At 43.9% G+C, this 27,635-nt stretch overlaps 1 protein-coding gene across 2 annotated transcripts; it reads left to right on the top strand.

The window, feature by feature from the left end:
* The first annotated feature begins 50 nt into the window (after positions 1-50).
* LOC306774887 (uncharacterized protein) lies at positions 51-26,079 on the top strand. 2 transcript variants are annotated; one of them, XM_079265074.1, is made up of 11 exons: positions 51-99; positions 576-737; positions 11,053-11,122; positions 11,216-11,276; positions 12,073-12,189; positions 12,271-12,952; positions 15,667-15,840; positions 16,515-16,704; positions 17,940-18,013; positions 21,410-21,538; positions 21,697-26,079. In XM_079265074.1, exons 4-11 carry the CDS (start codon positions 11,268-11,270, stop codon positions 21,810-21,812), a joined length of 1,491 nt encoding a protein of 496 aa, XP_079121200.1. In that variant the 5' UTR covers positions 51-99; positions 576-737; positions 11,053-11,122; positions 11,216-11,267; the 3' UTR covers positions 21,813-26,079. The 2 variants fall into 2 exon arrangements, with proteins under 2 accessions (XP_079121200.1, XP_079121199.1); XM_079265073.1 differs by having other exon boundaries at positions 11,213-11,276.
* Positions 26,080-27,635: the final 1,556 nt, after the last annotated feature.

Here is a 27,635-nt window from a genome sequence, read left to right as displayed (position 1 = left end):
TGATGCTCGATGTAAACGATTTGTAAAGTTAATTTATGTCTAGTTCAGAGCTGAAAAGTGTGCGTGTTTCTACAGCTGCTGATCCTCATACGATCCCAGGTCAGTGGTGCAGCTTCCTCCTCAGCCTCTTCATCCCTCCGGAACCTGAAACACGAACCGAACCCCTGCGAGAACAGCTTCTGACAGCAGACAAATCCACATCCACGCCCACCATCTCTCCCAGCTCGCTCTGTACGGAGAAAAAGGTGGCTTTAACCCCGCGGACCGGGACCGCGAGCCGCCTTCCGGCTGGTGCGGCGGTCCCCATCAGACCACATCAGGTCACTGCGGGAGGGGGTCCGCCACAAAACTTTATTTATGGAGGAAAATAAGCATCAGTGTTTTTCCTGTGTCAAACTTTCATTTCTACAAATGCACGTTTGTGCACGCGCCAATGAAATACAGGGAGAGGCGCGAGGAGGAGGAGGAGGAGGAGGAGGTGGTGTTGAACAGTCATACAACCATCTTTTCTGTCCTGTTAATCCGCCATGCAGGCCGTCTGTGTGCGGGAACTAACTTCCTACATGTTGCCGTAGGTGGGACGAAGTTTGCGGGCTCAACAGCTGTCCGTGCGGGCCTCTGCTCCGCTCAGTGAATGGTGCGGGATCGTTTCACCCGGAGAGGCCGTGGCCGACATTTTAGCCCGGTCCGAGACTACAGCCTCTGGTCGGAGGGGACACTCGAGGACACGCGTGGAGGTAAAGCAGCAGGTCTCAATGTGAAATGTTGGGTCGGAGACAAACCGCAGACAGTCTCTGACAATAACAATGAATTCAGAAACAGGTTTTTAACGGTCTGTTGGGTAAAAATGGCCACTTTTTCAAACATGGCAAACATTTTAAGGCTCATCATGAAAACTGAACTCAGATTAAATGCTTTTCACCCCATATTTATATGAACACAGGTTATAAGAAATACATGTTCTAGTTTCAGAATTCATGCAAAGCTTTCAGTCCTGCATTTCCCTATAAGAGGTAATTTGACTATTTGTTTATCATAGATAAATTTCTGGAGATGGAGCAGCTTTTTACGGACATAAAGTTGGTTTGGCCTGCAACAGCTGCAGGTGGACAAACAGAAGGAAAGTTGCTGATTTTTATCTTGGCTTCAACTTAATGTTTAACAGGAATGTGGGCAGCTGTTTGGAGAGCAGTCCCTCTATCTGCCGTGTCTGCAGCCGAACGGCAGGCTCAGAAATCTGCAATATTAACAATTAATATCGGACATCCGGTGGCACTGCCAGCTGCGCCCCATTTTTATTGTTGTCTGAAAGGAACACTGCCGTCTCGGCTGGATATTCCGCCTGGATACCGCGGAACTCTTTCGTTTTTGTCGGTAAGAATGTGAATTTTCTCTCTAAACAGAAACAGAGGGGTGTAATGTGAACGACCGGTGTGGAATGGACAGCGAGTGTGCGGATGTGGAAGCGCGGCGGCTCGGTTCGGCTCGCCGTGCCATGCGGGACACGCTACCGGCTGCCACCATGGCGCATCCCCTCCGAGCCCCAGCGCCGTTTCTGCTGCTGGATCCAGCTGTGCGGAACGTCCACTTCTCACAAGTTCTGCTATTCGGGTCGGTTCCGAGGCCGGCTGGACGGCTTTTGTTTGGGAAAATCGCGGATGCGCTCCTGGAGGACGTAGTGCGAGGCGAGGGACGTCAAACGGGGTCAGTCGGGCTTTCCATCGCAGGGGGGGGAGCCGAGCTCCAAGGACACGGAGAGGAGGGTGCAACCGGGTCCTTTACGATGTTTACAATAATCCAGAAGTGGTTATGTAATTATGGGAAAACAGGATTCCCAGACTAGACGGAGCTGTGCTCGCTGCCCCGATTTTGGAGCTCTAATTTGGTAAATTGGTTTCGCAGACAGACAAACACACCGTCTCCCCTCGATGCTTTTCCCCTTGCGTTTACTCACACTTTAGGGCACAAACACAGCCGTGCAAGCCTTTTGGAGGTTAAAATTCCCTTCCTTCTCAGCTCCCTTCTCCTGTTTCGGTGCGTGTCCTCCGTCTGTCTGCAGCGGAGATGTCCGAGTTTTCCAGTCCTTCCTGAAGAGGCCTGCAGGCTGAAGGTTCATTGTCTGGTCACACAGCTCTGCTCTGAATTCTTCTCCTGGTCCTCAGTTATTCAGTTCTGCCATCACACACCGTGATGTGAGGCTCTGTGGTGAAGGTTCAGGAAGCAGAAACATGTAAAAACAAAATTTAGCATCTTACCGTCAGTCGGATGAGTTGGACATTATCCCAAAGACATGGGTCTGATTTGTACATTGGTAAAAGTGTCCCACATGTCTCTGGAAGACAAGGGTTTTGGTGAACTTAAGATTTTTAACTTTTATGTGCAACATCATGTTACTGAGCGGATAGACACCAGAACAAGGTAAAATACTCTGACAGTGAGATGTTTTTTTGTTTTGTTTTTTTAAGCTAAACTGAAGCAAATTTATTTACATAATGATTTTATGTTACTGAAGTTGTAGGCATATCGTTTCACCGCAGTATTTTCCAGATTAAAAGAGAAAAAGCTTTTTTAAAGGTGCAATTATCAACATCACAGATGTTTTTTAATTGGACAGAACAAAACAAAGCGACACTTCTGTTCAGTTATTTAATGAAACCTGGAAGGAAATTATGACCATTTACAGACAGGTGATTAAACCATTGTTACACACACCACCATCGTCCTTTATAGATTAAATCACTTAGAAAATTGTCTTGTGATGTTGGAGGAAATGTTCATTTTTGTATAATTTTTAAGTATCAAAATGACCTTCCATTAGTGGATCTGTAGCAAAGCTAAATGTATGTTTTAGTCTTTACAATATTATGTGAAGGTAAATGTTTTTGAATGATAAAGGATGTTGAATAGTAATAATGTCAGCCAATCATAGCTCTGTTTAACTCACCTGTCTGTGTCTCCCCCTCTCCTAACTACCTGACAATGTTGATTTTGTCGTCTGACAAAGTAACTCAGTGATTCATACGAAGGAAACAAGTTCTATTATTGACTTGTTAGCAGTTGGAAAATAACTTCTCTCTTCAAATTTAACACTGACTTACTTTAAAATAAGTCTCGGTGCCGTTTCTTTTCTTTGCTCCTGAAGTTGTGGCTGAAGACATCATAGAGACATGTAAATGGCTCCAGCAGTAAAAAAAAAAAAAAGTTTAAACTGTGACATAATTGTTAATCAGTAATTGCTAACAGATAATTGATAGATTGTTTATTGGGCTTAAAGTAAGTTAAATACACATTTGTTATGTTTACATGGACTTTTTAATTCCCGTTTAGTTCTGAATAAGTTAATTCGCTTTAAACTGATGAAAACCAACCATGTAAACACTTAATTCCTAATGCAAATTTCTATTAAACTTAATTCATAATTAAATTTGGAATTAAACTTAATTCCGATGTAAGCAGCTGGTTTATTCGCATTTTAATCCCGAACTATTTAATTCCTTGTCATGTAAACCTTCATTCTAAGTTAATTCCAGTCATTCTGAGCATGCTCTGAATTATTATTTTCATGTTACAGTAACTCGTTGGCAAATACGTTAATTCCGAATTATTTAATTCCGAATTAAAAACCGTTGTGTAACCGTAGCCGATGAGTCAGGAGGAAAGGTAGAACCAGGTATTTGTCAGGAGATTTTTTTACCTGTTTAACACAGTAAATATGGTTTATTATTTAAAAGATGATCCTATCTAACGTAGTAAAACCTAATACGTTTTATTTATATCTTGATTCAGGGTTGCAGGGAAGCTTTGAGATTATACCAGCAAACAAGTAAGAGGCAGGTACATCCTGGACAGGCCACCAGGCAGTCGCAGAGACGACACAAACGAGCGTCCATGCTTGTGATTCCTCCCCTCACATGCATGTCTCAGATGCAGATGCATGCACGCATACACAGGGACAACATGCCACTACTATTTTGAGACAAGCCCTTTTTTTAACCCTAAGAAAACGAGTATACGACTACATATCGCACGTTACCCCAGTGCACCACCCCGAACCCATCCCAACCCCGTCCTGTGACTTTGATTTTTTTTTAAATGGCTTTTTTTTTTTTTCCTTTTAATCTTTTTATATTTTAGGACTTGCAGACATCCTCTCAAACTGAACGATCAGAAGTCGCCGAGTCTGGTGCTTAACCTGCTTTTTAAGTGCAGGTCTAATAAAAAACTTGCATCGAAATGTTTTTGGTTTAAATCTTCATATTTACTGTCAGAACCTTCTGTAGACAGCATTTAATCTTGTAAGTAATCATAAGCATGAAAAGGCATGTGATGCGCATGCTGCGTCTGCAGCTCCTCGCCATTCAGAGCGGGACTGCACTGATGGGTGTTGGAGAGGAGTTTGGCCAGTTTGTTATGCTGGAGTGTGCAATGCAATGTTGGTAACGCCGTGTGAAATGTGCTCTTTGGTTGTTTTTGTTTTCAAAAAATATGCATATGTCTTTTGCACATGCACAAAACTGCTTCAAGGATTCAGTAATCGTAGCTGTAAAATTAACTGGGTTGTGATGGTTTTTACTGAGGAAATCAGAGAAATGCTGAATATTTATTCTGGTTTTGACTTTTTTTGACGCAGGAAGGCACGTGATCAGTGAATAAGTTTTCACCGGTTATCCCCGAAGAAACGACAGTGAGGAATCTGGAATTGTCTGATTTAGGCCTCTCGCAATTAGTCAATTAATTGCACGATAAGTAAAAATGTGTGGATAAGTTTGCCAGACGCAATAATTTTCATTTGTCTTTCTTTTCTCTCTCCAGTGTTTGTTTTAAGACATGAACTAAACACAGCAATACAACGACAATCTGCACTTAAAACACAACCATCAACTGCAGTTTTCCCAGCTGGAAAAAAAGACCTTACCAACCAGGCTAGCTCCATCTTCCCGACAGTCCACCATCACTGAAGTGTTAAACTGACAGATTAACTACCAACAGGACAGTGCAACATGGTGTGCACTCAGACAGCGTGGTTGGTAAAGCGATGCTGTCCTTTAATATTGTTAAAAAGGCGACATTTTCACAAATGTTGCAAACATTTCACAGCCAGTATGAATCGCCTGGATGAACATTCATCTTACAAACGGCAGTTCCACAACTTCACAATGACATGAAAAATTACATTTTACCATTCCACCTTTGGTCAAGTGCAAACATGTCCCCATATTTGAGCTGACCATAGACTATGTAACTGTGTTACATGGTGTTTAAAGACCTTATGTTCCAGATGGCCACATCGCTAGAACCCCAGGAGAAATCCTGATCTGCATAAACTAGTCTGCACATCGAGCTAAATGTTCTTTAGAAATTTGAGCATGTTGATCTTTGAAAGGGTGTATTTGCATTATGGTTATTTTAGTCAAAAATGGTCTCACAATGACAGCAATTATCGCTTAGCGCAATATTGTCGTCTATCGCAATCATTTCTTAGACAATTAATCGCATGGCAAAATTTGTTACCCTGACAGACCTACTCGTTGAACAGATGAGCAAAGTTGACCTCTGGGCAGTCGTGGTTCAGCTTTTTTACACTACAGCACTAATATACAGATCACCGTTACTGGGAAGTGACCACCAATCATGAAAGGAAATGATGTGGTCAGGATGCACTGCATAAGCCCCCTACCAAATTTCAACCTGCACCGTCTTCTGTGCAAGGTTGGTCACGTCTTCGCAAGCAGTACAGAAATTATGTTGGCAGTTGAAGAAGGTAAAGAGCCTGGAGATGAATATGAGTTTTGATCTGTGGCTTATTGCCGGTACAACTAATCTGACGGCTTTGTGTGCTGTGCCATCGTGCGGCGGCGCAATGTTTGTGGCGGTAATCTGGCATCTCCTGCTGTTTGTAGACACTGGCAGCAGAATGGGCATCTGGGCTGACGACGTTAGACAGCATCCCACAGTTACAGATTAAGGTATCTTATCTGCTAATGTTAAATTATTTTCATGTTAGTTAAACTTTGCTTACGACAATAACCAGAATGGAGAAAGGAGAAACGAAGGGGGAAATAAGTCCACTCGACACCCATTCTCCCATCTCACTATTGTCATACGTTACTGTAGTGACGAGATTGTTTAGATGTGGTCATTCACTGCACACCAACGATCCTAATATATCAAATATTTTTATTTCAGCTCTTTTTGCTAAGGTTCTACTCCAGTTTATTACTGTAAATGCAGCAGCATGTGGGACAGTTATGACTGAATTGGCGCGTCACCTACCTGCACACAATGAACGGTTTGTGTGTCTGTTTTACTCTTCTTTACATGGACCAGTGGTACACAGGTACATGCTAATTTCAGAGCGGTCTTCTGAAAACTAGGATGGTGATGTAAGAATAAAATGAGTGAAATTCATCACTTCAAATAAATAACTGGTATGATTTCTTGACAATTTTGTGACAAAAATATAAAGTATAACAGAACGGACCGTGTAACAGCAAATCATTTATTGATATGAAAATGTATTGGATATAGGAGTACCCATTAATAAGTTCCTATTTTTCATGGTTGACTGAAGTTGTCCTCAGTTTGTCTGGAAGCCTGGCACTGGAAAGAGCCATACATGCAAAGGTGGTTATTGTTTTATTCTGAATAGTTAGTCCAGACAGACTAAAACAAATATCTCTGGAAAACTCGTGGAAGCTTCCAGAATTCCTGAGATGTTTTCCACACAAATATATCTCTATGTGGTCTCTAGTTGTTTGCTCATGTGGCATGTTGGGTATTAATTTTGGAAGTAAATTGATCCAAAGCATTTTTGAAGCTACGACAGTAAGTATAATTAATGTTACACACAGTCAAGCTTCGAGTGTAAAGTTCACACAGGAAAACAAACATCTGTTTTTTACTTACCAGCAGCTTTCCTGAACTGGCATTGCTGGAGTTCCTCTACTGGCAGGTACAGAAGGAAGCAAGCCAAAGTTTCAGGCAGAGTGACTTTGCCCAGGCATCCCTCCACCCACCAGTATCTTTCTGAAAATCCCAGCCTGTAAATCTGGCTCTAGTTTCTCTGTCTTGAGTGTGTAGATACGGAATCATCTGGAATTCTTTTTGCAAAGTCTTGTTATTCTGAAATGAACAAATTAGATGTTACTTATCAATAAAACAGTCAATCGTCACACTAGGTTGCAAGGAATGTGCCCGACTGCCAAGATCTCTTGTCGCTCTTTTGTACTTGAATGGAGATGATAAAACTGGAAGACACGTAGCGATGGTGAAACAGGGAAAGGAAAATCAAAAGCCATGTGGACGTTTCTGCAGCGCCTTGTTGTCACAACCCCGACAGAACCGAGGAGCAACACAACACACCGTATTAGTTGTCACAATGGGTAATATTCTGAATTTAAACAAACTGTTTGCTTCCAGTGGGTTTGCTCCAGTACAGCCGGTTCTGGTGATAGTTGCGGTCCGGAGCTGCCGGCAGGGTTAAGTAAACACACTGCGCTTACCGGTATACTTCAAGACTTGGTTTTGGAATGAAGCCAGCTGTAGACCCGTGGACGTGATTTTATTGTTGAAAAAATTACTTTCTTAATCTTTGTTTTATTTTTTATTTTTTTTAACTGTTCGTAAATAAAGAAAAACGCTTTATATAAAATTTGAGTACTCATGAACTTCATTAAGTTGCCATTTATTCCCAATAAGTTGTTGGTGGTACAAGCAGAGAACTGAAATAAAAAATCCTCAGTGTTTCTCAGCTCTGTGCCACCATGAGGAAGATGTTTATAAATGCTCTTCATCACATGCCTTCTGACCGATGAGTGTGTGTTTACAAAATAAGAGTTGTTAGCTGCTCCAGTATGTCAGATATCCGTTTTCCATGCTTTGTGCCAAGGCAGTATCCTAACCACACAGCCAATCCTCATTTCCTCGTTCCCATGTGCTCGCGGTCAGTCCACACACACAACCTCCCCACACACACAACCTCCCCACACACACAACCTCCCCACACACACACACACACACACACACACACACAGAGTGGGTAATGGCATTGTTCTGAAGTCACTAAACTGTCTGCCTTGGCTTTTACACAGGTGTGTGATAGTGGACCTGCATTCCCACTCTGTGTGTGTTACCAGGGGTTTCATCATGTTGCCTTCTGAAAGGAATCTGGCTGCGCTGGTGCTGAACGCACCGTCGCTGTGTTTGGCCGCAGTCGGCAGACCTAAAGAAGATGGCCTTCCGCTGGGATGACTGTCGTTCTCCTCGTTCTATCCTGAATAGTGTGCTTAGTGTGTGACAGAGCAAACACAGCAGAGGTGTAGTCTTCATCACAGCAAAGTCCTTCCTCTTCCTCAGCTTCATCGTAGGCAGTAATCATCACTTCTCAGAAGTACAGTGTTTAAAGACGGAACTAAGCTTTAATGAACACGTGTCAGTCATAATTATCAGTCTGGAGGTCAAATAACAACATAGTTTCTCATCTGGAGGCATTTATATCCTGAATCATCCTACAGAGTTTGAAATGTAGAGATGGATGGATGGATGGATGAGTGGGTGGATGGGTGAATGGGTGGAAGGATGGATGGATGAGTGGATGGACGGATGATGTGTGTTATAAAGAGTTACATCTAATCCTGTTGTGTTTTATATTTATTTAAGATTTTATTGATTTCTACTGAGTAGTGTTTCATTTTAAACTGCGGAGTCTTTGTTGTTTTATTTTTTGGTACTTTGAGCAGCTGTTGTTGCAAAAAATGTGGTATAAAAATAAACCTGAACTTGAACTGTAAAACAAGTGGGTCCTGAGGATCAGCATGAAGAAACACTGACTTGTATCATCACCAGTGTTTTAGGAATGATGGTGGAACTCTGTGGGGTTGATGGTGATGGATATCTTACCCTTTATGTGATCTACAGAAGTTTTCGAGTCATTTTTATTCAGATGTTCTACCTGGTAAATCCACGATAAGTAATCCATGATAACACTATTATTTATAATATTTTCATCATGGAAAAAGGATCACCATTACTACCATATTGCTAAGAGACACACGTGGGCAAAATTGTTGGTACCCTTCGGTCAATGACAGAAAAACTCACAATGGTCACAGAAATAACTTGAATCTGACCAAAGTTCTAATAAAAATTCTTTCAATTTTAACCAGTGAAAGTCAGACATTGTTTTTCATATAAATCTGTTGAAGCCTGGTTGAAAAGCAAACTTATGAAACGGGTCTGGACAAGAATGATGGTAGCCTTAACTTAATATTTTGTTGCACAACCTTTTGAAGCGATCCCTGCAATCAAACGTTTCCTGTAAATGTTAATGAGACTTCTGCACCTCTCAGCAGGTATACTGTACCACTCCTCATGAGCAAACTGCTCCAGATGTCTCAGGTTTAAAGGTTTTCAGACGCCATGTTTCAGCTCCTTCCAAAGGTGCTCATAGAAGGCCACGTTAGAATAGTCCAATGTTTTCCTCTTGGCCTTTCTTTCATGTTTTTAGCTGTGTGTTTTGGATCATTGTCCCGTTGCAAGACCCACGACCTGGCAACACATTTCTCCCTTTGAATCCCTTGATAGACTTGAGAGTTTTTTCTTAATTCTTACTTTCACAGGTTCAAAATTATTTGATCACTATTTTATCTTTTCTTTTTAGAGAACTGAGAAAGTACTGACATCAGGCTATAACAAGCTTTTATAATTCCAGTTAGAAATGGAAACAACTTTTTGCTGCTTTCATTTTGAGGGAAACAACACAGTTTTGAAAGTTGAAAACCTACATTAGTGGTTTTACATCCCCGTCGGTCCCCGTCACAACATTCAGTTTGTACTGCAGGGATCCTCAGTCCTGGTCTTCGAGGACCGGTGTCCTGCAGGATTTCCAAGTGTCCCTGCTGCAACACACCAGACTCAGACTAGGGCAAGCTCTGCACATGTCTGCTAAATACATATTGGTTTGAATCAGCTGTGTTGCAGCTGGGACACTTGGAAAACCTGCAGGACACCGGCACCTTCAGGACCGGGTTGAGGATCCCTGCTGTACCGGTTCTGTACTTAAAGCCGGTTTCATACAATTTTATTTCCTCTACTGCTTCAAAAAGAAATTAACATCAAAATCTGGGGCTCCCAACACAACGTGGCGCTAGACTTCAGTAGCAAGGTGGGGCAACAATCTACCGAACTCTGTCCAAGGTGCGGAGTCCCTATCAAGCCAAAGACCCAGCTGTTCCAGCAGCATTTCCACACTTTGCTTACCTCTTCTACTTGTCAGAATAAGTGAGAATGACTTGTCAGGCTATTTGGCACAACTCAGCACTGAATAAGCTGCGTGCGCTTATGCCCAAGATGACATTGTGTGATCAAATCGTGCTCTCATAATTTAACAAAGGGACTATTGTAGGGAGGGGAAAAAATGGTGCTGCCTCTGCACAGCTGCACCTGGGTCCAGTCTTACCACCATTTATCTCTGATGCCCCCTCCTGTTTGGTTTCTTGCTTGTGTTGTCCTCACTCTCAGATGGAAGTTGCTTCGGAGAAAAGCGTCTGCTGACTGACAGTAGAACAGAAAAGGCAGCAGCTCATTCTGTTGAAGTTTGGTTGCAGTTCTGTAAATACACAACACTGAGACTAAGTTGTTCTCTGCTGCACAACCTTGTGATGTTATTTTAAATGCCGTCTAAACAGGAATTTCTCCTGTATGTTCTGGCATTGGTGCTTTGGTTTTGTTAAATTTATGTTAAATTAATAGAGAAGGTCCTGCTCACACCAACAGTGTGATCAGAAAAAGCTCATTTCATAAAACACGTAGCGGAGAGATTAACACATGAAGGGAATATCGTCTCACGGAAAGGTCTGTTGTCTAAATGACATTTCTTTTATCTTCCTGAGTTTACTGATCAAACATGCTGAAGTGTTGCCATGACTACGATGAAAGTGTTATCTAACTATGTGCTTATTGGTGTCTTCTCATCATACTTGTGCATGACACATGCTCTAATGATGTGTTTCTGTTGTGACCTAAATTCTGACCTGTTGCCGTCTGTTCCTTCAGGATGCAACACCGTCTGCGGAGCTGCGACATGTGAAAAGACTCGGTGATCCTCCGCAGTCTCAGCCTTTAGGTAGGAAACATCAGAAAACTTCCTGCATCATCTGTGTGGCGAACTCTTCTGTGTCGGACCTCAGATGTGAACTTTGTTGTGTTTCTGCAGCAGAACTCACGTAAACCGACGCTGTCTCTGCATCCTGACTCCTCCTGCCTTGGGCATGCCTCAGGTAAATGCAGGAGTTGTTTCCTGCTCCAACCGTTTTAATAGTGCTGTGGTCTCCAGATTTTCTTTGTACAATTATTGTCAGAGAAATAATCATAATGATTAAACTTTAAGTCATTTCCCTACTCTATAAATATGTAAAATCACATCAGCACTCCTTATAGGTCTGTAAGTTTGATTAATATCTCTTGATGCCAACATAAAACTAGAAAAGACTGCAGACCTTCACCAAGCAGCCTATTTCCACCCATGTTGTGATTAATATAGTCCTATTTTTATTTTATATACAATATGGGATTCATTGACCTTTAGCATTTAGATAACAGTTACATTAATAATGGTTAAATAGTTGTTTTTATTAAACAACATCAAAATATTTACATACTAGCATTATGTATGCAGAGTCAAAATGAAGACCTAAACTGTGTTTTCCTTCAACATGTGCAAAATAGATATTTATTTACCTTTATCTTTCTGAAGGACTGTGTTTTCACATTTTTGAATAAAATTAAAATATAGCCAACCTCTTAAACACCCCATTTAGATGTACGCCAAAACCAATAATCCTACATTTTTATTTGTGTTATTCAACATAAAATTTGACTCACCATAATATTATAATTTATACAACAGGAATGAATATGGATATGATATTCATATTCGAGTGTGTGTGTGTGTGTGTGTGTGTGTGTGTGTGTGTGTGTGTGTGTGACTGCGTGCGTGCGTATGAATGAAATCAAGCGATGATGTCATACCTCCATGTGTGAGATTTGTTCCACTCTGTGTTTTCTTCGTTTCAGCCGGGTATGAGTGGGATGGAGCCTGCGTTTGGCGAGGCCTACGGGGGCCACAGGGGTCTGCTGAGCCCCTGCCCAATGGCCATGTCGCCACAGGGAGGCAGGACCGAGTACGACCAGGTGAGGCGGCAGCGGATTTTAAAAGCGGTGTCGTGCTCTTTGACATTGGAAGCATCTTTAAAATGTTCCTCCTCCTTTCAGAGCGTGCTCCTCATGCTGGGCTCCTCAGCATCGCCAAGGAAACGACCCTTCGAGTTGCTGAGTGACCTTGTGGATGACGGGGGCTTTGGTGAGGACCAGCATCCAGAGCGTTGGGATGTGTCTGCACTGGAAGAGATGACTCGCTACACCAAGCTGGGCCTCGGCGTTGGGGGGGAGCTCCTCGCCTGCTCTGAGGAGGCTGTCCTGATGGGCTGCTGGGGGAGGAGCAGAGAGGAGCAAGGAGAGGGGGATAGGAGGAAGGGCAGCGGACAAACATCTCCTCACATCGCACAAGAAGTCCAGGCTGTTGCTGCAGGTAGAGAAGAGGGGTGTGTCTCTGTTTCCATAGCAACACAGAGGGAGGTATGTGTTGAAAGAAGAAGAGTAGGAGGAGGACAAGGCGGGGGGATGTCGAGCGAGTGTACAGTGGAGGTGTATCAGGTGGAGGAGGAGGAGGTGCCAGCAGGATTGGTCCTAGAGCAGTGCAGCGAGGAGCACAACTACTCCCTCAGCCAGGGAGGGGAGCCGCGGCCGGGATCAGCGCACAACTCTCAGTCTGAGGAGGAGCACGAGGAGACGCAGGAAGAGCAGGGCAGTGAGGAGAGTCGGACTGTCACAGAGCTGGCGGAGGAGGAAGGAGCAGAAGAAGGGGAAGTGTCCAGCTCCTCAGAAACGGAGTGTGGTGAGTGATGGGAGTCGGTCCTGCGGAGGTCGGAGGGTTAAGTTCCACCGCCATGTCTCCACACTCAGACCTGATACCTGCTCAGGTCTGAGTGTGGAGTTCCTCTTTTCAGTTGTTAAATTCATTCCCTCAGGCAGAGGTTACGTTTTATTCTGCATTTCTCTGTCTGTGTCTAAAACGTTACGTAGAGACAACCTGATGGATTTTCATTATGGGTTTCTGAGATTGGGTCTTGGTTTACATTAGATGCCGTTACATGTTGGAAGTGATCCGGATCAGCGTCCGAATTCAGGAATGTTGTGGAGGATTGTTTCTCATTGCAAATTAGGAACTTTTTCAGTATGAATGCATAGAACTAAATCCAGATAGATCTGGATCCGGATCCAGACCAGGAATAAATAGGGAATCTTTGGATTGTTTGTCATTGCAAGACAACAAATGAAGATATAAACATGCAACAAGCACCACAACATTCCCACAACACTGTGGATTCAACCAATGTAGGAGTCTAATAGTGTATCTATATAAAATGATGGTAGGATCAGAACATTGGCTGGAAACACTGTGTGGGTGGATACGAGCTGCTTGGTGGAGTTCTGTGTGAATCTCTAGTTGTTTATACGTCTATGTTCTACGTGTTGTTGGCTACTTTATTTTGCGTGCGTGAGAGGTAGGACAGCATGATGGGAAATGGAGAAATCAATAACTGGAAAAAATCGTATGAGTCAAACTTGTTTTAATCTAATTTTTTCCATTTCTTAGATAATTACTTTAATCCTTATGTTAAATAATAAATCCAAGTTATTTACGCTGGTTGTTGAAGTTTAAGTTAGTTAACGTTAAAGTTAAAGGGGGAACTATTCCTTTTACTTTGGTATTGTGTTTTATGTTGTGGTGTAGTTGAGTTTATTCTCGCGGGTATACTCTTGATTTTGCCCCTCCCAACCTCAAACACCTCTGTCCTGGTGCAACATCTGTCCTGCAGCACCCTTCCCAGAGCAGCAGTTGCTATTAACCTGGAACAAACAGGAATAAACACAAAAATAAACAGGAACCACAACACGCTTTCAATTACAAAGTATGATGATGTATAATCTAAATGTTAATGTACAGCGAACAACATAAGATGTATAACAGGAGCTCTGGGATCGGACAACAGGAACCACACGGTGCCAAAAGATGTCTTCAGTGTCTGAAAACAGGTAGCTCTGCCGTAGCAACGTCCGGCAGCCAACGAGTTAAAGAGATTCTTTGGGTTTTGGGAATATGAAAGGAAAATTGGCCGTTTTTCCGTTTTTGGCTGTAAATGAACAAACTATGGTGTTTCCATTTTTTTTATTTGGTTTAAAAGTAAGAAAGGAATTGCCTGAAGACGCAGACCTGAGAAAATGGAGTGTATTTACATTTAGTTAATGTGCTAATGGGGGGTCGAGTTGCGAGATGTACGTAAATGGGTTGGGTCCAGATTTCAATAGAAGATATGGATGGGTGGCGTTTGGTCATTGTAATGGATTCAGGTTGGAAACATTGGAACCTTGCAGGACTCTTGTCTTGATGTGAAGAACAGTCATGCCGTTGGTTCAGTTTTTCCTCCAACCCAAACATTAATCTGAATCATTTACTTCTGATAGAGGCTGTGTTAGCAGGCGGTTGCCAGACGCCACTTTCCTTTTGGTTGTTGGATAGTCCGTTTATAAGTGAACCAAGACCCCTGTTTTTCAAGCAGACCACAGTTCACTTTGTTGGTCTGCATTAGAGTGCATTTGGTGATCATATTGTGCCAAACAAGTTTACTTTACTTTATCTGGAAGTGGCCCACGGTCCGGTTAAAGTGGAAGAAACAGCAGAATGTTCACTGTGTGTCTGATGGCACATTGGATTTAATGTTTTTTTTAATGCAAGCCTGATGAGATATCTTCCTCAGATCAGGATGTGGGTCCAATTGTTGCTTTCTGTTTTCTGCCTGCTGTCGCAGCTCTGTACTGTTTGCAAGTCGGTTATTTGTGGCCCTGCATGCCTGAGGCTGATCTGGTGTGATGCCTGTGGATAAAACGGTCTAAAACATTCAGGTATGGCCGCTGGTGGCTTCAGGATGTTCAGCGTGTGTTTGTGGGTTCAGGCTCACAGCGTGATTTTATACCAGACAAACAGAAACGTAAAAAAGCTGTCGGCGCTGATCAGTTTTCCGCTTTCAGTTCAGGTTGCAGAGTTTCCCTCCTCCTGACAACGATCAGATGTCAGGAGGAGGACATCTGTCAAATCAGAAGATCCGTGTTTTTCCTGGTACAGAGTCAGAACCGCCTGCAGGATATGTTCAGGACCGGTTCTGGATGTGAATCTCATGCAGCATTTAAACGTAATCCAGTAACAAATATATCTATTTAAATTGTCTGATTGATGCCTGCGACCTTCTGTTCCTATGTTACAGTCCACCTGAAGAAGCCTCTGACTGAACACTGTTGTTTCCTCACTGTGTTGCGTAGACGACTGTCCATCAACTTCAGCAGCCTGTGCACTATTCTTCTCTGGACAGTCAGTTCAAGGGACTCTAGATCAGTCCGCTTCTTTAAGTCTCTGGTTCTGGTTCTGGTTCGGCCTTGGATCAGTCTAAAGATGTCTAGTCCAGTCGGCAACACTAACACCATGACAATTTCTACTCTCCTGCCTGAGCATCATTGTTATAATTTGTGCTTTCTCTGTGTGTGTGACAGCAGAGGTGGAGGCGGAGCCAGCCAAGCAGCCCGGTGAACGCCCGGCGAAGCGCCGATGTTTCTGGGAGTACAGGCACACTCGGCAGTCCGCCACCAAGAAGAAACTGGGCGGTAATGTCCACTGGTCTCTGTCCTGGAGCTCCAGCACTCTGCCCAGCACACTGTATCGCCGTGAGGGTAAGAATGCTGCAAACCACAAACAAAATGATTAGTTTATTGGGGAAAAGAAAGATAAAATCAGCTGCTATGTTGGTGTTTAGGGGTCCGACAGTTTGAGCCATTTGGATTTAAGGCAGGGGTGTCTGAGTCTGGTGCTCAAGATTTACTATCCTGCAACGTTTAGATGCAGTCCTTCTCCAGTATGCCTCCTTCTAATGAAGGTTTCGTTCCCAGGCCTCTGCAGGGCTTAATGGAGGAATTTAGTCTGTTGATTCAAAGGCGTTGGAGGAGGGATGCATGTAAAAGCTACAGGAGGACTGGACCTGGACCCTCTTGATATATGATATGAAATGTGATTGTTAGAGTTTTTTTTTGTTTTTTTTTCTTTTTAAGAGTTTAAAGATCCCAGATATGATGTGTTGACCAACAGGAGTCATGCTGCATCTTTTTCTCTCTCACTTGACCAATCAGATGAGGACCTCAGGCTTTTGCCCTACTTACAACTTTTATAGCCAGGCTTTTCCCGAACAAACCCTGGAAAGTCTTGTTCTCATTAGCACGCTGCCAAGTACCAGATCTTTACAAGAATGTTGACCTGACTGAATCTGATCAACGTGTATGCAGAGCAGGTCTGCTGCACTTTGGACTCTGCTCAGACGGGTCAGAACTTAATTCTGATGTGCTACTTTTAGGTAAGAAAGGGCGTCGTAAAGCCCGCAAAACGGATGCCAGTGACCTCACGCCAAACCCACAGAAGCTTCACAACATCGGGGAGCAGCTGCAGAAACTCAACGCTGCCATCGACGGCATGGGTCCGGTCCACACCCTGCCTGCCGTGGCCCGAGCTCGCTCCCGCAAGGAAAAGAACAAGCTAGCGTCCAGGTACCACATCCTGCTTCTTTTGCGTCGAGTCCATAGACCGTATATGAAAGATGGAAGGAGCCTTCGGCAGTTAAAAGTGAAGCCTATGCGGAAGTGCATAAAACTGGAGTTTCCCCTTCATCCATTTGGGTTCTCCAAAAGTAAACCCCCATAGACTCCCATGTTAAAAAGACCAACTTCACAGCAGAAATAAACATGTTTACAGCCTGGTACAAAAATCCATTTTTGTGTTAATAGGTCAGGTGTGAATTTTTTTCTAACTCGCCCGTTTAAAAGTAATTTAATTTAAGTGCATTCAAAGGGCTGAAAATAAAAGCTTTACAGTGGAGTGCAGACAGCATTAAAAGTACATTAATAACAAACTTATAAAACAAAAACAAAGAAAGCTAAAGGGTAAAATGCATAAACTGTTTGAAACCGGTTGCTGACTTTTGATTTTTCTACTTTTGTTCCACAAACTATTATTTCAGTTTAGTTTTCATTCAGTTGAAGGAAGTCTGTCACATTTAATTGGATCAATGCACTTGATCCGAGTTTGGATTGGAGTATTGTCTCCCAGTTAGTGGAATCTTGTAGATCAGGGCTCCAGTCTTTCTGAGCTGCTGCTTCGCCTCTCCTTTATTTTAGACAACCGCTGTAGACATGAATTTTAAATCTGTATTTTAGGAGCGGTGTCCTGCAGTTTTCCCCTCTTTGTCACTGAAGTTAGAGAATCTGAAGGTTCAGAGCCTCTGATTCCAACCGAGCTTCAAGACCTGCCGTCTCGGTTTAAATCTCTGACGTCTAAAGGAGGTTGTCTTCAATCCTGCAGTCCTCCAAGCTGCTTGTTTTCCCCATTAACCTTTCTGAAAGACTCAGTCTGAAGCCCCCATTCCCCCATCGTCACAGCCATTTAGTCTGCCTCGTTGGATCTCTGCCGAAACGCCGATGCGACAGCCTACCAGGAGAACATGCTGGTCTTACCAGTTGCTTTCCTTCAGCTGAATGCTGGGAGGCTTCGTTGGTTTTCAGTGCTGGTGCAGTGTCGGCGAAACTCAGGAGGGTTGTAGTAAGGAGCAGAATAAGAACATCTGACCTGAAAAGGTTCAGTTTCGTCCCAGAGACACTGTCATATTTCACATGTATTGTTTTTTGCCATTCAGTCATCTCTGTCACAGTTTGCAAACCACCGTGGGAATACTGGAGAAAAAGTGTCTGTTCCAGACAATCATGCTGCTGTTTTTCCTGTGTTTCAGAGCCTGCCGGCTAAAGAAGAAAGCCCAGCATGAAGCCAACAAGATCAAGCTGTGGGGACTCAACCAGGAGTACGGTGAGAACAGGAGACAACAAGTTTAAATGATTTCAGTCCATTTAACCTCATCTAGACTAGAATCCCCTGTGAAAAGGTGGAGCATGAGATCAGTGCAGCACAGAAGATGTTTTGCTAGAAGCAGCGATCCTAACATGTAGCAAACTGTGGGGGATAAGCTTAGCTAATAGACTCCAGACATCCTTACCAAACCCAGTTCAACCCCTGAGCCGTTATATGGGAGTGTAAGAATAGCATGAGAACGTCCACTTTAGAGCTTCTGCTCATTTCTCCACACAGAAAGGTTTCCTATGAAAGCAGAGACTACTCTCATCGCTGTGGGAAAAACTCTTGAGCTCGCAGCCAAAATCAGCAATCACACCAGACTTTTTCTGTTTTGTGATGAAAAGTTTCATTCCAGCTCTAAATAACTCTGATAGTATGTTCTCTTATGGCTCCACCTTCGTTTGAAAGTAATCATAAAGTCCTGCTGGTTTCCACACAGAAGTTCCACATCATTCCTCCTGGCTGAAGGTCTCCAGTTCACTAATGTCCTTGTGTTTACATGCTGCAACGCCCTTTTCAAAATCCTACCAAGTCAGGCGGGGGGGTCAAGTCAAGTCTTTGTGGACTTTGAGGTCCAGTCAGAAGGTCCAACGACGCCCAAGCTTCAGCTTCCTCACAGACGGTGTCACATTTCCTCTCAGGGTTTCCTGAGACTTGATTGGATCCATCTTGCGTCCACACGCTGCCAGAGGAAGCAAAGCAGCCCAGATCATCACTGGTCCACCACCATGCTTCACTGTGGGCAAGCTGGTCTTTTCAGCGTACGCTTCAGTCCTCCTCCTGCTGATCCACAGGACCCAAAAGTTCCAGTTTTACTACATCGCTCCTCAGAGCAGCATCCTAGAACCTCTTTGGCTTATTTCTGTTGGAGAGGACGTTTCTCGTGCTTTTGGGTCAGGAGGGGTGCAGGTCTTGGAGCTGGGGCTTGGAGCCATCCAGCATGGAGTGTGCTCCTTATTGTGGACACGGAAACCTCTGTGCCTGCTGCCTCCAGTCTTGCTGCGGGTCTTCTGCAGTCAGTTGAGGGTTTTTGACCTCCTGCCCCCTCAGGAATCTGGTAGCAGCCATTGACAGCTTCCTGGTTCCGCCACATCCAGGTGGTGCAGCTGCTGTTCCTTCAACTGGAAACCTGTGAACTATTCTTACAGCTGTATTTCCAGAAACATTCAATGCCTTGACCTTTTTTGTAATCCTGTTCCTTGTTTATGCAAAGCAGTGAGCATGACATGAAATCCAACATTCCAGTAAACAATCCAGATATTCGAGGTGTTCCAACGTTCAACACACCTGATATAACTAATGACCAGGGGCTTGAGACCTCACCAGGTTTGCTTATGGGGGCTTCTTCTTTTCAGGGTGTTAAGTCATTTTGAGCCTGCAGGGGTCATTGAAAGTGGCATTTTCTGTATTAAATTGGAGAAACGACTTGTTGAGCCATTTAAATGCTTCTTTGATTTTATTACAAGCCAACTTTATTTATAGAAGCACTTTGACAGCAACCACTGAACAAAGTGCTGAAAACAGCTGCTAGTTTGTACATTTTGCCAACAAACCTAATTTGCAGTGGGGTTGAATCCTTTTGACTGCAACTACAGATTCACTTATTTCAGACTTTAAAAATTTTAAGGAGCTTTGGAGAAAAAATCTCTGCAATGCGACGGGCTGCGTTTCAGCCACGACACATTTTCGCTCATTTTTAGATGTTTTCTGTTCCGTATAAAAGAGGAAATCTGTCCAAATAAACCCGAAAAGAAAGATTTTGAAAGGAAAATGGGAAAACTAGGTGGATACATTTCTGCTGCTGTTTAACTGGCAACATTTGAGGATGTAAAGAAAACTGGAAAGTTTATGTAAAACCAGCTCCCTATTTATCTGGATTCTATTTAAGACATATCTGCTTTTCTTCCTGATGTTATAGCGAGTCTTTTGGTCTGCTTCTCTGAACTCAGTTTTTCCAGGGTTTCCTCTGGATTGGCAGGCAGGGATGTTAGCAGAACAGCAGGATTAATGAGGGATTTCCGCCTGCTAACAAAGTGAAACTTTACCATTTCTGGGAATATTGGAATCATTCCTGACTGAGCTGAAGCTCAAACTGCAGAGAAACCTTCTGCTCACATCACCTTGTAGCTGCAGGAGCCATGGAGTGTGTGGAAACACACCAAGCAAAGAAGAGCCTTTCCAGTTCGACCTCTTCATAATCAATCTGCTCTGTCGACTCCCCCGCTGACTTTCCCTCCTCCTCCTCCTTTATCTGGTCTAACCAGTATGGAGCTCCCGCTGTCCAAACATCCCCATCCTTCCTGATCCTGCTGCACTTTCTCTTTTGTCGTTCTGACGGGAGGCTGAAACACAGGACTCAACGTCTCTCCGTATTTCTCCTCTCCTCGTCCATCGTTCACACTTTTACAAAACACCAACCTGAAAGAAGAATCCATCAGAAACCTGAAGCTCTCGTAAGGACTGTCCTCCCTCTGAAGCACCTACGACTACTTTACTCATACCCAGGGCTGCTTCACTAATCCCTACAGTACTATTCCTAATACTACTATACTAATTCCCAGAAGTACTTACTAATTACTGGGAGTACTTACTCATTTCTAGGATTACTTTACTCTTTCCTGGGACTATTATACTAATTACTAATGCTATTATCTCATTTAAACACCTACTTTATTAATTATTAGGGGTACATTACTCATTCCAAGAACTATTATACTTATTCCTAAGACAACTTTACAAATTCATAAGACTACTTTGTCATTTTAAGGAGTACATTACTGATTTCTTTACAAATATACTAGGACTACTATGATGATTCCTAGGACAACTTTACCAGTTTGTAGGATTACCATGTTGCTACAATGACTACTTTACTAATCCATCTCTCAGCTTGGTTGAAGACCAGGATGATGCACACAGTCCTTGCAGTTACGACGATGAAGAAGAGGATGAGCGAGGCATTCAGAAAAAGTTTCAGCATCTTTGGTGGTCCTGAATCATAAAACACTGAAACAAACGTAAACATGCAGAAACAGCTTTTATGATCTGAGCCAATGTTGATTTTCACCTGAGCAGCTGATCCGGTTCCAGTCCTCTGGTGTTTTCTGGGGACAGTAAACAGTTTTCATTGTAACTGATGAAGATGGAAGCTGATGGTTGTTATGGAAACAGGCTCTCACTGGGTTTGTTGGTGGAAGGAGGTTCAGGTGGGAGAACTGGAATCCTTCAGATCAGAAGTTTGGTTTTGCTTTAAAATGGAGGAATCAGTTTGTCAGGAGTTACTGGTTTCTGATGAAGTCCAGTCTGAGTGTCCCCCACAGCAATGTTTTCATCCGGATCTTCTTCCAACAGAGAACCTGCTGGGAGCTCTGCTGCAGATTAAAGAAGTGATCAGACAGCGGGTGGAGAGCAGTGAGGAAGACGACACGGATGAACGTGGGATGACCCGACGTCTGGAAGACATCCTCAAAGAGTGCAGTGGTGAGAAAGCTCACATCTACCGAATGTATAAACCACTGAATGCTCTGGTTCTGTGACAGCTTGTATTTAAACATTCCTCTTCATCATTCTGCTCATGTTCTGACATTTATCAGATCAATACACACATGATATTTATTATCGTCATGATTTGACGGCAGGTCCATTAGTCGCTGGGCGGACCAAAGACTTCGTGCAGAGGATCCTAGCAGCCAGTGGAAGCACTCAGAAGCAGCGCAAAGAGTCTCTGCAGGGTGGAGACGAGGCAGCGGGGTAAGCAGAACCTGGCTGGGCTCAGCCCGTCCTCCCTGTCTGCCCATCTGATCCGACACAAACAAGCTGCTCTGGGCTGGGACATGCCACGCTGCTGCCGCTCGTCTCTCAGATGTCCTGGAAGCGTCTGCAGGCTGCAACACACACCACCAGGCCAGAGCTGCTGCTGACGTGTGCGTGCGTGCGTGTGTGTAACATACTGTACGAGTTTGTAAAGTGTTCCTCTTTCCCTGTATTTGCTGTATTTGTTTCCCATTGTGCCTATGAATAGACATTGCACTGTTTTGTAGATGGTTGTAGTGGTCGGCAGGGGGGCCGGCGGCGGGTCAGGGGCCATCTGAGGACACAGGAAGTGGGAGGAGCCAAGGCTGGAAAACAACGTGTGTTTTCTCCTGCAGGGACGGTCCTTACCATCAGCAAGTTGTGGTGGGAAAGTTTTCCGGTGCTTCATCACATCGCCTTCATCAGCATGAAAGAAAAGCTCCAAATGAAAATGGCACCTTAAACCAAACTTACCAAAGACTTCAGACGTTCTGGAAGAACTGGGACTCCTCCAGAGCTCCTCCCACCGTCAGCATCCTCAGCATCTCCCCGAGCCCTCCGCTGGACCCCAGATCCTACGATGTAGCGCAACTTCCTGAACTGCAACGAGAACTAGAAACACGTGTAGACGTAGACAGCAGAGAAGTCCACTTTGTTTTGGTTGTTTTGTCTCATTCTGTTGTTTGTTTTGGGGGGGATGCCACAGCCCACACGGTGGGTATCCGTAAAAATCTGCCTTTTCTGTGGTCTCTGCTGAAGCTGCAGACGAACCTGTCCATAACTTCTGAATCCTGTTGGACGTTAAAAACATTGAATTGCACTGTGGTAACGAAGCACCTTTGAAGGTCCTCCAGAGGAGGAATCGAAAAAGACTCTTGGCACCTTTTTTTTTTTTTCTTTCTTTCTTTCTTTTTCCTTGTAAAGACCGATGGTGACGGAGGGACTGGAGCGCAGCGGCCTTTTGTTTGGGCGTGGTGCTGCCTCCTGATGAAGTGGCGCTGACCCGCTCTGACGCGTCCTGCTGTGACGGTACTTTGCTTGCATCACGGCGTCTTTCCGAAGTGCCTGGAGCCGCAGGAAGCTGCAAGGAAGCTGTTATCTTAAATCCTGTTACCAGGTGAAACTGAAGTCATGACTACTGGACCAGGACTGGCCTGACTGGGAAAAAGGTTTGTCTTCTCACATATTCAGCCAGATTATTCAGCCGGCGACAGACTCCAGGAACTGGATTGACTGGGAACACATTCTCACTTTGACGAGCTCCGATCCAGACTGCTGTTCTCCGACACGGTGTCCCTGGAAAATCCATTTCCTGCCTGAACTGGGACCAAAGCCGTTAAAGTCTGATTTTGGTTTAGTCTATTGCTGCTCCTGTTTTAAGTTTCTGTAAACTGTGGGAAGCACAGCTCTTCTGCCTGTTCAGTCTCCGAAACGTGTCAAGAACCAGCAACTCTTTAAAGCTTTAACAGGGAACAGTTGGTTTCAGCAGAACCTTGTGGTTCTTTCCTGATTCACTTTCCCAGATCATCTCTGTGCGCCTGAAAACTTCTCCATGTCATTGTTCCATCAGACCAGGATGAGCTTGCTTGATCCGGACCGGGACACCAGGATGAGCTTGCTTGATCCGGACCGGGACGCCAGGATGAGCTTGCTTGATCCGGACCGGGACACCAGGATGAGCTTGCTTGATCCGGACCGGGACACCAGGATGAGCTTGCTTGATCCGGACCGGGACACCAGGATGAGCTTTCTGTTCTGGTGTGACTGTCGGGGACAAGAGGAAGGAGACGGTCCTGAAACAGATTGCAGCACGGCTCAGAAGGCTTTACTGAGAGGGTTTTGGAGTGATCTGGACCCACCTGAGCTGCTGTGGACGTCAGATATCGACAGCTGGAGGTGACAGATGGATTATTGAGGCTGCAGATGAAGAAACGTCATCATGAGTCACATGGAAAGCGATCTGAAAGCAGCTGTGAGGGAAAATGATGCAGGACATGGCAGAAATGACAGAACACACCCTCCTGATCATCGCAGGTTGTGTTTCTGTAAACTGGAAATATTTCAGTTAGTCTTTTAGCTTAGAAAACTCGATAAGCGTCTAACCAGACAGGTGGCAGGGCCCGCCCACATGTGGACTCTGTGGACCTGGCAGGCTGAATAGACGTGTCGGTAAACCTAAACTGGTGGGACGCTGCTGACCTTTGGGTGCCTGTCCCCTCTCTGCACCAGCGCTCTCATTGTCTGAGACACTTAGGCTTCTCTGGTTTCGGACATGAAGGGTTTCCTTCAGAGGAGATGGGGGCACAGTAATCAGCCGGGCCCTGAGTGGTTTATCAGGAACCTTTTAGTCCTCCGCTCCATCTCCGCCCGCTGTCCGTCTGACAGCTGCAGGGAGGAACGTGTCCTTGTGTCTCCGTGTCCCAGACCTGAGTCAGGTGTCTCTTCAGAAGTGCACATCCACATGCAGTCCACTTCCTGCTTCTGCAGCTCACTGATCAGGTCGCAGAGTTTAACGTCAGTTCATCTGGTCAGGAAAAAAACATCTTTTAGTGGCCAGTTACAGGTCCAGTATTCCCGCCGGACCTGGTTCCAGATGTTCCGTTGTTTCCCAGCAGAAACTACGATGGTGAGCAGCTTTAATGGAAACGGCATGATGTCAGGATTTAAAGGTTTAACCCTTAAAACTCCAAACTTTATCTTTTCTGTACAAGCTGAACCCTTTTAATCCCAGTCAGCATCCGGACACGTCTTCATCCTCGGCTCTCAGATTCTTGAACGTATGGATGGATACAGCAGCATAAAGAGCAACCAGTAGAAGAAAACAGAAGTTTGAGGGAATAACACACAGATCAACAGTGACCAAGCCTTTTCTCATTGTTCTCTCCTGTCTGAAACACACACATCAGAAATTATTTACATATTTACACTTTTACACTCATTTTGTCCATTTACAGTTATTTCTGCTACTATTTACTTACTATCCTCAAAAAGTAACGCTGCTTTTTGATGCCACCATGCATAAACACCATCTTTTTGGCTTCCTTTCAGCCATGGAGGACCATTTTTATCTTGTCAGACACATAAAACTTCTCACTTGTTGGTCTTTGGCTGCTCCTGATTGGACACTACCGTCAATTTAAGCTCTCTGATTGGTGGAACATTGACAGGAAGTGTCTTTGTCAACATTTCTGGGTTCAAACATAGGTCTCCTAGTAACATGATGGTGTTTGTGACGGATCATTGTGGATTCACCACGTAAAATCTCTGAATAAACAAACATTTTTTGACTGGATGGTAAACCTGGACAGGATAAAACCACCTGGAAGACTTCGGTAGATCACCGCCCGCTCAGTTTGGTCCAACCAGAGCCCCAGTCCTGCAGGCTTTCATGGTGTCCCTGCTCCAGCACACCTGACTTGATTGAATTCAACAGCGTATGAAGTTCTGCACTATGACTCTTTGAGTCGCTCCAACCTAAAGTTTAAGCTATCCATCAGTTTTTACCCAACAGAACTACACACTACTGCTCCTGAGAAACGGAAAGAGCTTGTGGGTGCTGGCAATCAGGCAGAGTTTTAAGGGTTAAAAAACAAAAACCACAAAACATTTTTGTCATTCAGTCATGATTCAGTCGAGCCCTGATATCAGATCATCCTCCTGTCCCTGAATGTTCGCTCTTCCTCCTAAATCAACTCGGACTCCATTAGTTTTCCGGATCTTCACGGCTCTTTATAATGTCTGAGATGAACCATGAAGGATTCCAGTTCATGTACCGACTGCAGCGCTGCAGCTTACATCTGATCAGTGTCTAATTACAACGTACAGGACATAAGCAGGAGGTGATGCATCCCCCTCATGGGTCCACCTGAAGCTGCAGTCCCTTTCTGTGTGACAGTGGTGGATGAGGATGACTTTTTAACCAAAACCGTGTCAGCTGTTCCCAAGCCAAACGCTGGATTGTGCTGGGAGCGATGGGAGGAAACATTCCACAACGTCATGTCAAATACTGTACAGCAACCCGAACTCTGCACCCTGCTTTGTCTGCCATCTTTGGACCTGTTAACACATTAACACACCTTCATGTGCGCCTCCTCCGTCACTCAGTAACCTTTAAAGAAATACTACATGATGGGGGGGAAAACAAAGTGCCGTTTAAAAAGAAGCCTAATATTTTTCTTTAGTTTTGTGAGTGTACTGTATCCCTGTAATGTATATTTTAATATTTATATGCAGCCGTTGTATTAAAACTATATTTTTAAAATAAAAGCTGGAGCTGTCTTTTTATTCATAAATCTGTTTTTTTGTAGAGGAGCCAAACGATGTGGTCGTGTAAACTCATCCTGAAAGTAAAGAAAAACAGATGGAAAACACGTTTTCTACCTTTCTGAAGCAAAATAAAACTGAAATGCTAAATGTTTACTGCAGCCAGGTGATTTCTGGTCCCTTGTGGTCCCTCGGTGTCTTAACGGCTCGGAAAAGTTCTCATCCGTTCTCACAGCATCACAAGCCACGTCTGAAATCTGCCTGCCCCTCCCCTGCAGGTGTATCCACAAGCAAATAAAATAGAAATACATAAAACTAACCTGACGTTTACTGGGATAGCCGCCCAGGTGAAGCCGCACTGGGCACAAGATGCACTCGGAGAGGTCTGCAGGTGGCGAAAACACGGAAGAGGATGGAAACATGAAGTTTGATGTGAGACCACCTGATTCTACTCCAGTATGAGCCCACAGGGACTCTCCTGCTTCCAGTTCAGGATGGTTTTGCTCCATTGGATGTTCCATGAACTCCTCTCCTTGTCAAGCATGGCAAATGTTTATTCATTTTCATCATTTTAACTCTTTCTTTACACATTTTCTGTCAAATAAACACTATATTTAATAAATGCAAAGTAATTATTTTGTTCCTGGAATAAGAGGAAGCAGCAATGCTATTACTTTTATTGCAATTATAAAATTATTTTTTTCATAACTCAGAATATTGAAATAGAATATATTGAAAAGATTATTTTTCAAATATTTCGATGGAAATGGAAGAAGTTTAAAGCAGATTACAGAATAAACGGATGAATAGTAACGCTGTAATGCTTATGACATTTGGCACCTATAGAAACGGACAATAGTTGTGACGTGATTTAAAAAAAACAGTCATGCAGGGAACTCTCCTGCAGACAGGTTAGGTGAAGCAGTCTGTGTCTGAAGGAGCTGTTTGGCGGGGAGCATCGTCCATCACAGATGGGGGTTCTCTATCATCTCCTACACTGTAAATCTAACAAGCGTTAGCTGTAGTTGGTTTTGCATCTTACTGGCTCGCCGTTAACCTTTCTGGTAGCGAATTCAGAAAAATTACTTTCAGAGTTTAACATGCAGAGTACGACTGCATGTTTGCGTACGACTGGCGGCCTGTCCGGGATGTTTCCCGCCTCTCGCCCTGTGATTGCTGAGACTGCAGCCGGTAAGAAAATGGATGGATTTGAGTGCCATAAATTATTTTGGTTCTTAAAACTGAGGTACGGAAATCTGAAATCTTTTATAGAAAATAACCCCCAGCAGTGCAGACTGAAATCCTAAACATAATTCTCACCGTGTCGCCGTCCTGCATGAGGAAGATGACGCCATCATCGACCATCTTCCTCTTGTGCAGGTTTCCTTCTCAGGACATTTGACACATTTCTCTCTGTGACTTTTTCACACACTTCCTTCAACATTCACACTTACAAAGACGCTGCCACCTTTAATACAAACTTTTTATTAATTGATTCAACTCACATTTATTTTAAGTGTAT

The sequence above is a fragment of the Telmatherina bonti genome, assembly GCF_933228915.1.
Source record: "Telmatherina bonti genome assembly, chromosome: 3".
Classification (NCBI taxonomy): domain Eukaryota; kingdom Metazoa; phylum Chordata; class Actinopteri; order Atheriniformes; family Telmatherinidae; genus Telmatherina; species Telmatherina bonti.
Note: the sequence above shows the minus strand (reverse complement) of the source record. Positions and strands in the feature narration are given on the sequence as shown.

Bases quoted from the DNA above. Each gene is read 5' to 3' on its own strand.
- LOC306774887 (XM_079265074.1), top strand. The intron at 12,190-12,270 runs GTGAGGCGGCAG...TCCTCCTTTCAG, and splicing joins GCAGGACCGAGTACGACCAG to AGCGTGCTCCTCATGCTGGG. The intron at 21,539-21,696 runs GTGAGAAAGCTC...ATTTGACGGCAG, and splicing joins CATCCTCAAAGAGTGCAGTG to GTCCATTAGTCGCTGGGCGG.